An 11,557-nucleotide genomic window follows, 5' to 3' on the forward strand; every position below is an offset into this window, starting at 1 on the left:
GAATCGAGGTTGTGTTTTGGGTGTTGGGAAGAAGAACAGAGCCTAGTATTACTCCTATCACGATCTGCAGCAAAATATCTTCTGTTTCTGGTTTTAGAGGACATGGGTACAGACTAGACTCGGTATATCGGGGTTTGAATTGATCCGGTTCAATACCACCTACATATTTAGTACTATGTACATAGAAGGTTAGCTCCATAGTATCATATCTAGATGAATTAAAATGTATTCGACAAATAGTGGTGCAGAAAGAGAAGATCAAGCGTGGCATCGTGGTAGTACAAATATGAGGGTCAATATCATCCGGCAGCCTGGTTGAAAGCATACAATCTTCCTAGACTTGCTGACCTGGACTTGCGGGCCATAGTCTGATTTGATGGACTATCACTGGTTTATGTTATTCGTTCCGTCTTGTATGTCTTATTGCTTTCTGGCTCGGACGGTCGTTTCGTGCCGCATCTAACGACACCATTCACTTCATCAGACAGACTCGAGATCTCAGGCGAGCACAGGAGACTAGGAGCCACTAGCTCAGCCGTGATGCGGTCCGCAAAGGTGTTGTAAGGCTTGTATGGGAGTTTCCTTCGTCGAATAGTAGGCCATTTTGTATATTTGGTGGCAGTTGTCGGGCTTCTGAGCGCCCCAAGAAGTTCAGCGGAGATTTCAGCCTCGTAAAGATGGATGTATTCCTTGTCGCACAGGTTGGTTACAAGAAGACGCGACTAGATGCCGAAAAGTTAGAGTTCCCGAGGAAAGAAGAACAAGCCTGATTGAAGATAGACATACCGTGTAAGTTGCTGGCTTCGGAAACTCAACCTTGCGCTCTTGGAGTTGTGCAAGAGCTAGCAAGATACACACGAAATATGGATCCTCTGTCCATTCCTTCGGTTGGATTTGAGCCAGTCGTTTTTCGAGGATACGTTGACCGATCCAATTGAGAGTTCCCTTGGGGCCTGGACAAGGCTCGAATTTGTCTCTACGGCCTCCGTTGACACTTGTATAGTGCAGGTAGCTAACCAACGGAAACAAGCCTTTGCCAAAATGTGCGTCCGACTGTCCTTGGCGATAGAACACAGTATGTCTTGGCCGATGGACAGGTTTGTCTGTGAAGTAGAATTGAGGTCCTTTGCTGCTCAGCGAAATTATCAGTCACTTTTTGTGTACTTGTTAGACATTGTATTTCACGCGATATCTTACCGAAGTGTTTTAAATGGGCGTCCCTTCCCGACAAGAATGTTGACAAGGCAGCGATACTTTACGGCAGCAATGGGGTATGTTGCAAGCTGCTCAGCATCGCTGGGTACCTTTGGGCAAGGCCTTTCGTCATCGTCGGTCTTGCAGTCGTCCTGGGTTGATTCTGTGCTGGCCGTGTCGGCGTCCTCAAATCGACAACCCACTAGTTTAAGGTGGCGATAAGTCCATAAGAGTGGATCTACAAAAAGATCACGATGATGGTCGAGCAGATCACGAAAAGGCTTCGGGTTAGTGTCCATTTGTGAGAACGAGAACATTGACAATGGCTCAGGTTGTATAGTGGACCTTCAAGGCTCGGAACTGCCAGGGGCTTGCTACCTCTTCACATGTACAGGTCCAATAAAAGCCCAGAGAAAGCGTCACCGCGTCTGGAAGAGATAAATCACGTAATGAGATTCGGGAGGAAAATCTGGAGGGGAGAAATGCCAAAGATATCTGATGTTCATGGATTGAGGGGGTGTCTGCATCTCCCGTAAAAGGGTTTCTCCAAGTCGGGTGCATTGATGCTCCAGTCCGTTCTGACCCTGTCCTTCTTTTCACCGCGACAATATTCGTTCTTTTTCTTTTTCGTTTCATTCTAGTATATTTCTTCCTTGCATGACATTGCTCAACTTGGAGAGCAAATCACCCCGCCTTTTTTCCCACTCGTACCTCTCGTCGCCTCATGACAAAACAGGGGCCTTCACACCTACATATGTACCTAGATATGATTACAAGAAAATTCCTTCGAACTACACGTTTTCCACGCTCTGTGTCCACCCGCTTCTACAGCAAATCTGCCCTTTCCAGCCGCCCGAGTATTGTCCGCTCTTCTGCTCCCATTAGCCGCTTTTTCGCGTCTCGCGAAGCCCGCGTTTATACCACCACATTTCGGGGATACTCCTACCACACTTTCAACAATGGTCCCCTCGAAACATGATCCCACAATGGATGCCGGTCGGTATGCGGCGGACCGGCGTGAGAAGCCCCTTGACGAGGACGGATTCAAAAAATGGGGCTTTGTGATCTATCGATGCACATACCAAAACAATACTGACCGGCAGAATTTTATGGATCACTTCGTGAGCGCCGCCCCAGGATACCTTGAGTTTTATAATGGCCTTGATCTCCTCGACACATTCACCCCAACGGTCTTGGAAGACCCCTCCTTTGAGGGCGCGACAGTCGATGACTGGGAAGCGTACTATGTTCGGCCCCCAGAGATTGTGCATACCGTAAGCTATAAGGGCGAGTAACTTATCGAAAAAATCTAGTAGTTAATGACTCTAATTATTTTAACCTATAGGAGTAGCGTAGAGTATAGGAGAGGCTTATCGGGGGAGATACTTATTCCTTATAAACCGTTCTATTTATCGGAATACTAGAATATCGTCTAAAGCCGGATCGAGTAGTAATAGAAGTTTATTATAATTTCCGGAATAGTTAAGGTGTTATAGACATGCCAGTCACCAATCAATACCCCGTAGTTGCACCAATAGGCCATCGAGAGCTAACCAAGTTCAGGACATGGTTTTAACCATACTCCCTTTAGGGCTCTATCTATGTTGGATGCGTGCGATGATTGAGTTACTAGAACAGCCAGTTGAAAAGTAAGTTAGCTGCAGATGCTGTGTTCCCTTCTGGAATCATGCAGTCGAGATAGAGAGGGATGACGCCCTGCATGCCCTTCATACATTGGATGCATTTTTCTTCGTGTAGAGAAATGTACACAATACAATGGTTGTGCCAATGACTGGCTGTTATATCTCTTATAGACCCCATGACTTATAGACGTAGCCGACGAATACTTGGCCCGGACAAGACATCTGGCTTAAATAGGAGAGAAAATACTGAAGTCCATGGACTGTGTTGAAGAACTTAAAGTAGATTCCATGATGCTAAAAGAACGCTGCAGAAACTGGCTAAATAGTGCAAAATACAGATCATAACAGTCATCGCTAAGTTCCACCCCTTTTTACACACGTAGTTGTCATAGACAGATCATAAATAAGATAAAGCAACACAAATCAAGTACAGTACTCACCACTCCACGCCTACATTGCGGATATAATGAGCAAGGATAGGATTGTTTCAGACTGGACTCTGCAATGCGACTCGCCTTCGACCGAAGGGCCCACACAGCGTCTTGATTCCCATCCAGGGCGTGTTGATTGGGCTATCCATCCCAGTATACAGGAATAGATCGTATAGCAACCCCCCGAATGTGCAACCTAATATTGGTGCAACCATGGGAATCTAATAGGAAAACATCCGTAAGCCGGGCAAGTCCCCAAAGTTTGGTCCATGTGATGTTCAGACAAACATACCCAGAAGTAGTAGTCCCCCGCAGCCCATACTTCATGCCCATATCCAATCATGTAGGAGGTCAGCCGAGGCCCAAAGTCCCGTGCCAAGTTAATAGCATATCCAGTCTCCCATCCAAAGCACGCGCCAATTCCAAAGACAACGAAGAATAGCGCCAGAGGTGTCAGCGCCCCGGCGCCTAGATTGCCGTCATCTTTCAGAGCAAATATCATGAACATCAAGACCGCACTGGCAAGGAACTCCGAGAAGAATTGACCTGCTTTTGTCATGAATTCTGCTGGGTAGGTGCAGAAGATGCCGCCTGTTGCCGTCATCGAGTAGCCGGGGACTGTGCGGATATTTGGCCCGCCCTCGTAGACGTTGATGGCTGACTTATAGTTGCCGTACACAATGGCCGCACCGCACATTGCACCGAGGACCTGGGCTAGTGCGTACACCGGGAATTTGCGCCAGGGGAAGCCGCGGAGGACGCAGTTTGCAAATGTCACGGCGGGGTTGATGTGGCCTCCTGATGCCCCGCTGGCGTATACTCCGAGCATGACGCCCAGTCTGTTAAATGAGATCGGTTAGAACAGCGTATGGAATTGTGATCGATAAAGGAGAAGAGCCTTACCCCCATCCCCAAGAAATAGATTGGTAGTCACCCTTCTGACCATGACTGAGTAGGACCTGAGCAACGACCCCGTCCCCAAATAAAATCAGGATCATCGTCCCAAAGAACTCTGAGAACGCTTCATGGCAGTACTCCCGCACTTTAAACCACACCAGGGGGCGAGTATAAGGGCTTTCGACTTCAGGGTTGATATGGTGGATAGCCGTTTCGTTCTTGTCCGTCAGACACAGCGAGCCACAGCCGCTGTCATGAGTATCGGAGGAGAGAGTTTCACGGTGTACTTTTGACATTGAATCAAGCTCAAGCTCTTTCCAGGTGGCCATCGAAGGGAGAACCTAAGCCCCGGGAGCCAGGGTTGGGGCTTCGAGTTGATATAGTACGACCAACCGGGGGGAATCTCGCCAACACAAGAATGATAAGGTAGTTCTTCCGGTATAGCAACAACGAAGAACCAGGAACGACCGTGTAACCAACCCTTTGCTCTCAATCTGTGCTGTCCTTCGTACAAGACGGTGGTTCCATTGGCTGATGCAGGGTCTTGTCCTGGAAGAGAGTGTGTCTGTGTGTCTCTTGTCCTCCTGGTTCCAAGCTCCAGAGCTCCAGAGGGCGTTCAAGCTTGCAGGAAAGATATCAGCTGAAGTCAAATCCGGATAGACTCGGAATCATCAAGTGCACATATCCCTTTTATTGAACTGGCTGGGCTGGCCATTGTGCCTTTTGTTGCCGTGTTTTCTTTTCTTTTTTTTTTTTTTGTTTCCCTTTCACGCAGAGTAGAATTTTCTGACAGCGCACCTCTGCTCATAGTTTATTTCAGGGGTCGTTTGTAGGAAGGGCCGTTTGGCCTGGGCAGCCGGAAGTCACTGTCCGATCCCGGTTGGGTGTTGTTGGGTGTTCTTTAGGGTACTTTTTGGACACCGCAATGTTGTGTATAGTTCCCGCTTACCGGTATTTGCCTCTGTCATGACTGTAGTAGAAGCTTGTCTGCCTTCTGTTACTCATCAACTCGTCGGGTGCCAGACCTCACGCAGGCCCAATTGTAATTTTCTAGAAAGTCCAAACTGTGTCACCTGGAAGCGGCAGGCTTCTCCAAAAGGAGGCGAGAGCGGAAAGAGATTGGTCTTTCCCGATAATGATGATACTGAGGGTAGTATTTTCTTGCTTTTTTCCATTTCTCGTCCGTAGTGACACAATTGACCGTTAACTGTGTGACCATATGCTTAGAGGTAGTATCACCGAGACCGGGGTTGTCCGGATTTGACTCTGCGAGTGTCGTAGATAGAGATGTCCCCTAGTTATCACTTGTTAGCACCGCAGTATTCACCGTGGGAAAAAAAAGCCAATATAGGCTTGCAGATAAAATTTCAATGCCGGCCTAACCGTTGCAATTTGGGCCATCTATAGATGTTCGTGTGGTTTAATATGACAATGGAATAAAGACCGAGTCAGTGCGCAATTCCCCACCAAGTTGAATCTGACACTTCGCCAAATCAACCGAGTCGTCAATCGTCTGCTGATCTCTCTCCACAATATGCACGGAGGTCATACTGGGGTTTGGGGGAAGTCGGAACGAGGGAACCATTTTCCTGGGGATGGGGATATCGTTTCCCTAATGAGTCCAAAGTGCACTGACACTTGGCTAATTCCACTTCAAGTTCCAAGAACCCCAAGAAGAGTCTATACGAAGGGCCAATACATGTCGCCGCACAGCCCGTTCTCACTTCTCATCTCACGTCTGGCCAAGGGATAATCCCACCAATCCCTTCTCTCGGTGTCTTCCCCTCATTCCATGAGCACCCCGCTGTGTGACCGTGAAGTTATTATCCAGGAAAGTCTTTTACTTATGTATTTGGGGTCTGCTGTATCTCGAGTTCTTCCTTTGTATCGCAAGGTTTGACATCTCATGTCATGCGCAAATAGCCAAACTCGATTTGTTTTCCTCCGTAGATTCCTCTATCCATAACCATGCAGCCCTCAGATACCTTTGTGGGATCGATCGATCAAGGCACAACGAGCACCAGGTTTTTGATCTTCAACCGCGACGGCGACCCAGTAGCATCACATCAAGTCGAGTTCAGCCAAATCTACCCGAACCCGGGGTAAGTCCCAGTCCAGTCCAATAGCCAGAAAGCCCACCTAGGATGCAGAATTAACCCAAATTAATCACTTCTAGTTGGCACGAGCATGACCCTCTCGAGATCGTAACCTCAGTAGAGACCTGCATCGAGGAAGCCGTCCGGAACTTCGAAACACAAGGCCACACCCGAAGCAGCATCCAGAGCGTCGGAATAACCAACCAGCGCGAAACAACCATAGTCTGGGACCACGAGACCGGCGAGCCCCTGTACAATGCCATTGTATGGACAGACACACGCTCCCAGGCGATCGTTGCAGAACTGAAACAGAAACCAGGGGCTGCGCAGCTCCAGACTCTCTGCGGTCTGCCGCTGTCAACCTACTCGTCGGCTACGAAGCTGCTCTGGATGTTGGCGCATGTCCCCAGAGTGAAGGATGCATTTGACCGCGGCACGCTGGCGTTTGGTACCGTCGATGCTTGGCTGGTCTACCGTTTGAACGGTGGCGTGGCTGCCAACGTCTTTGTCTCGGATTCGACAAACGCTTCGCGGACCATGTTTGTGAACCTGGAGACGTTGCAGTACGATCAGACGCTTCTGGACTTTTTTGGGATTAGGGGGAAGGTTCATTTGCCTAGGATTGTGCCCTCGTCTGATGCGACGGCGTATGGGGTTGTTGCTTCTGGGGCGTTGGCACGGGTTCCGATTATGGGATGTCTGGGTGATCAGTCTGCGGCGTTGGTTGGGCAGAAAGGGTTCTCGCCTGGAATGGCGAAAAACACTTATGGCACTGGTTGCTTTCTTCTGTACAATGTTGGTGACAAGCCCGTGTTCTCGACACATGGATTACTGGCTACGGTGGCTTACCACTTTGGTGGGAAGCCTATCTATGCACAGGAGGGAAGCATTGCTGTAGCTGGGTCTGGGATCAAATTCTTGCAGAACAACTTGAATTTCTTCCAGGAGTCTAAGGAGGTCAATGAACTTGCCTACTCGGTGGAAGACAGTGGTGGATGTGTATTTGTCACTGCCTTCAGTGGACTTTTCGCACCTTATTGGATTGATGACGCAAAAGGTACAATCTGTGAGTTTCTCTTCTCATCACCTGACTGTTGTATTCTATCTGACAGTGTGCAGTTGGGATCACCCAATACACCCAAAAGGGCCATATCGCACGTGCTACTCTAGAGGCAACCTGCTTCCAGACTAAAGCCATCCTAGACGCAATGGAGAAAGACAGCGGCCATGCACTCTCCGAACTGGCTGTAGATGGGGGTATGAGCAACTCAGACTTGGCAATGCAGGTAAGAACCTATCGACGCCTTCTTACCTTATACCTCGATGAATTTTGGACAAGAATTAATCTCATCTAAAATATAGACTCAAGCAGACCTGATATCTATCCCGGTCTACCGCCCCAAGATGCGTGAAACTACAGCTCTCGGCGCAGCAATTGCAGCAGGCCTTGCTGCTGGACTGTGGCACAACTTTGCCGAGCTACGCGACATCAATCGTTCTGGCGGTGTGGTCTTCGAGCCCCAAGTCCCGCGACAAGAGAGTGTTGCTAAATTCGGACAATGGGAAAAGGCTGTGCAGATGAGTAGAGGCTGGGTGGGATCTAAGAGCACAGAGCAAAAAGAGCAAAAAGAGGTCGCTAGTCCCAAAAACGGCACATATGCACCGGCGAAGGATTCTGGTCTACCTCCGTCTAAAGGATTGCAGATCTCGGATACTTCTTTGATCTCAGATGTGGTTAAAAGCTCAACATACATTGCCGCTGTCAAAGAGAGAGCTCATGTCTCAGTAAAGGAGATCGAAGCCACATACCCAACTGTACGGACGGGTCTGGGGAGTGTGCTATGTGATTTGGATGATGCAGATGAAGAGGATTTGTTCATGGAGCTGCGGAAAGTGGAGATTTTGCAAAGACTGAGGAAGCTACGGAAGCGACAGTCAAACTCCTACTAATTGTATTCTTATTTCCCAAGAAGATGACCTGTACAGTCTTCCTCGCGATGCAAAATCTAGAAAACCTTTTCTCATTACGGCGGTTTGGCCGAGTGGTCTAAGGCGATTGACTAGAACGTTCTTGAGATCAAGCTAAATGAAATCAAGTATCCTTAATCAATTCCGTTCGCGGGCGCATGTTCGAATCATGCAGCCGTCGTCAAATTTTTGCTTGCTAGACACACCCTTAATATATGTGACAAAGGCATAGTGTGGATTTCCTGATGTGGTTTTGCCAAGTGCCAAGTAAACACACTAACCCCGAATCGGTTAACGCCTAAACGCAAATTTTCCCTTTTGTTAGGGCATAGAATTTAACTATCTAGGTAACAACTCATAACTATGTCGTGCTATAGTTATTAAATATCTAAATCAAACATAATTATACATAGATACATAGGTAGGAAGGTAGTTAGTAGGTATGGTAAAAATCAGATCCGCCTTCTTCCTATTCCAATCTTCTTAGTTCTATAGATGTCTCGCCACACTAGGCTAGTGAAGCAAAAAGCTTACGACGGCTGCATGATTCGAACATGCGCCCGCGAACGGAATTGATTAAGGATACTTGATTTCAAGATTTAACTTGATCTCAAGAACGTTCTAGTCAATCGCCTTAGACCACTCGGCCAAACCGCCGTATATGTTGTCGTTGGCCAAAAAGTGCTATAGTAAGAGAAATCGATTCTGTACATACATCTTCGTTCGTTTGGGTGTTCTGAATGAATTTATATGACGAGTAAAACCGTGTCTGCTGTTGCCAGGACTAGTACTGACAACGACTTGTTATTGAAGGCATTCTTCCTATACACGTAGTTATGTCAGGATTTGGAATTGATGGAGTCAGTGTCCACAGATCTACGAAGAGAAGAAAGAGGTGATCAACAGAAGACTCAATAGCATATATGCTGATGATGATCTCTATCTGGTGCCACGGAGCCTATCTAAATAGCTTCATGGGACAAAGGAGACAAAAGCACAAAGCCTGGGAAGATCTGCAAAGCAAATTAAAATCTACTACAAACTGCATGGATGCGTCAGAAATTTATAATGGTGCCTTATTGTAGGGCTCTTAGGGATTTTTTGCGAGGGTATATTTCCACTTAGATCTACCTACGGGATACTAAGAATGCAAGAATATGAATTCCACCTTGTTCGAAAAGCTAACAGTAGGGCATAAACTCATGTCTCAAAAGATATCATATCATACTGTAGTTCGAAGAATCAACCATACCTCAAGCAACTCTTGCCTTAGCGCCACTACGCACAGCCTCTTCGCCCTCCTTGAGGAAAACGCAATTCAACTCGGAGCCAGGACTGAGAGTAACTTCAAACCGAAGCACCGGATCTTCAACTTTGTCTTTCCCACCCACCGGCAGCGCAATAATGCGCTCATAAGCCTGCAAAATCCGAATAACTGTGTACCCCATCTCAATAATAGCAAATTGCTGCCCAATACAGATCCGCGGTCCACCATTAAACGGAATGAAATGCCACGGTCGGGGCTGCCAGCCGGAAACCCACCTCTCAGGAATCCACTTCCCAGGATCGAAGTAGTTCTTCGATCCAGGGCCGTCATACAGATCAGGATCCCGCTGCATCAACATCGTCGAGTAGACAACCCGCGAGTTTGCACGCACACCCACAGGCGCTAGCCCATCCGGCCCACCGCCACGTGGAAGCGTCGTATCGTGCAAAGAATAGCGTACGTTGAAGGGCACGACTGGATACAAACGCATCGTCTCGTGCAACACTGCGTTGAGATACTTCATCTCCTTGAGATCCGTGTAGCTGGGTTTCTGGGCGTTGGCGCCGACGCTAAGTCTATTGCGGATCTCGTCGCGCAACTTGGCGACAACTTCTGGGTTCCGCGACAGCTCGAAGAGGCAGAATGATAGTGTGGCGGCTGTTGTGTCGCGGCCTGCGAGGAGGACGGCGACAAGTTGGTCACGGAGGACGCGGGGATCACGGGTAAAGCTGGCTAGGGCATCGAGGAAGGTCTCGTGCTTTGAGAGCTTCTCATTGAGTTCGTCGGGTGAGTGGGCGAGAACGGTCTGGATGTATGGCTGAATAAACTCGTCCATGATCTTGAGGTTCTTGCGGAATTCCGTGCGTGACATGAAGTAGCTAAAGACTCTGTTTAGGGTTTGTTAGATTAGGTTCTGCGAGCTCCAATGAAAGCTTGTGCTTGCGTCGCACAGGATCGAGTCTCATCACTCACCCGAAACGGAAGTACTCCGCTTGGCGCTGTTGCACATATCTAAACGCTTCAGCGAAGCGTGTTGCCGGGTTATCAAGACTGTCTGTGCCCTGGCCGAGCAGGTAGTCCGTTGCTGCATCGAGGGTATACCGGAAGAAGAGTGATCCGACGTCCACTACCTTGCTGCTGCTGGGTGAGTGGCTGCCGCCAAGAAGCGGGATGAGTTTCTGAACATGCTTCTCGAAGATTTCCGTGTCGACAATGCGATCACGCACGAACATGGGACGGATGAGCTGACGGGAGCGAGACCATAGTTCGCCGTCTGTGGTAAAGATGCTGTCGCCAAGGAACTCCTTCCACTCCTGGTGAAAGGTTTCACCCTTACCGTAGTCGGCGAACTGACCGGTGAGGACTGCCTTGATATTTTCTGGGTCCTTGGTGATGACCATACGGGTGGAAATGCCAGCGTCCAATTCGGCTGTCTTCACATTGTTTAGGCCCCCTGCTTGGCCGACTTTTGTATCCCAGAACTCTATATCGCGGTTCACTTGATTGGCTTGGTAACCTTGGAAAATAAAATCGAGAGCGTATGGGAGCCGGAACCCAATTTTGGGAGCTCTGACACCGAGACGGGCGATTTGTGCTGAAGCTTGGAACTTCCGGAACACGCAGAATGCAACGAATAGTCCTAGAAGCAATACTGAGGCCCGACTGAATGTCGTCCCGGCCAGGAGGTCTTCAATCATAGCGCCGTTAGACTATACCAAGTTAGGTTTAGTCTGGCTTCTGTCTTGGAGGGCGCGTTCAGAATAAGAGAAAAAGGACTGGTATGTTGGATAACATACGGCAGGGAAGGCTAGTCATGAAGACGAACTTGTCAAACAGTATGAACCATACGGGTTGCAGCGTTTATCAATCTGGGGACACAACCACACTAGTTTTCAGAGAATACCTCTGAACATTTAGTATCCAATGATGTGTGTTCCTCATGCCCCAAATAGGTGTAGAGGATGGCCTAAAGGAGCCGTGCTTGCGAACCCCGCATTATGTGACTTCATCCTTTGTTCATTGATCCCTCGTTGATTTGATATTGCAATATGGGGTTGGCCT

At 48.4% G+C, this 11,557-nt stretch overlaps 5 protein-coding genes across 5 annotated transcripts; 2 read left to right on the forward strand and 3 right to left on the reverse strand.

The window, feature by feature from the left end:
• Positions 1–392: 392 nt before the first annotated feature.
• Positions 393–1,493, reverse strand: N7525_005030 (uncharacterized protein; the record flags this gene model as incomplete). The annotated part of the gene is made up of 3 exons (XM_061213255.1): positions 393–722; positions 787–1,129; positions 1,198–1,493. The coding sequence occupies 3 exons, from the start codon at positions 1,491–1,493 to the stop codon at positions 393–395; spliced, it is 969 nt and encodes a 322-aa protein (XP_061070276.1).
• A 660-nt stretch (positions 1,494–2,153) lies between these two features.
• Positions 2,154–2,545, forward strand: N7525_005031 (uncharacterized protein; the record flags this gene model as incomplete). The annotated part of the gene is made up of 2 exons (XM_002565215.2): positions 2,154–2,468; positions 2,540–2,545. 2 exons carry the CDS (start codon positions 2,154–2,156, stop codon positions 2,543–2,545), a joined length of 321 nt encoding a protein of 106 aa, XP_002565261.2.
• A 779-nt stretch (positions 2,546–3,324) lies between these two features.
• Positions 3,325–4,494, reverse strand: N7525_005032 (MIP/aquaporin family protein; the record flags this gene model as incomplete). Its single annotated transcript, XM_002565214.1, has 3 exons — positions 3,325–3,489; positions 3,561–4,107; positions 4,172–4,494. 3 exons carry the CDS (start codon positions 4,492–4,494, stop codon positions 3,325–3,327), a joined length of 1,035 nt encoding a protein of 344 aa, XP_002565260.1.
• Positions 4,495–6,133: 1,639 nt separating this feature from the next.
• On the forward strand, positions 6,134–8,211 carry N7525_005033 (glycerol kinase; the record flags this gene model as incomplete). Its single annotated transcript, XM_002565213.1, has 4 exons — positions 6,134–6,267; positions 6,342–7,327; positions 7,381–7,547; positions 7,624–8,211. 4 exons carry the CDS (start codon positions 6,134–6,136, stop codon positions 8,209–8,211), a joined length of 1,875 nt encoding a protein of 624 aa, XP_002565259.1.
• A 1,271-nt stretch (positions 8,212–9,482) lies between these two features.
• On the reverse strand, positions 9,483–11,193 carry N7525_005034 (cytochrome P450; the record flags this gene model as incomplete). The annotated part of the gene is made up of 2 exons (XM_061213256.1): positions 9,483–10,383; positions 10,469–11,193. The coding sequence occupies 2 exons, from the start codon at positions 11,191–11,193 to the stop codon at positions 9,483–9,485; spliced, it is 1,626 nt and encodes a 541-aa protein (XP_061070277.1).
• Positions 11,194–11,557: the final 364 nt, after the last annotated feature.

This window comes from Penicillium rubens, assembly GCF_028828025.1.
Source record: "Penicillium rubens strain IBT 27055 chromosome Unknown utg000002l_segment0_segment0, whole genome shotgun sequence".
NCBI classification, from domain to species: Eukaryota; Fungi; Ascomycota; class Eurotiomycetes; order Eurotiales; family Aspergillaceae; genus Penicillium; species Penicillium rubens.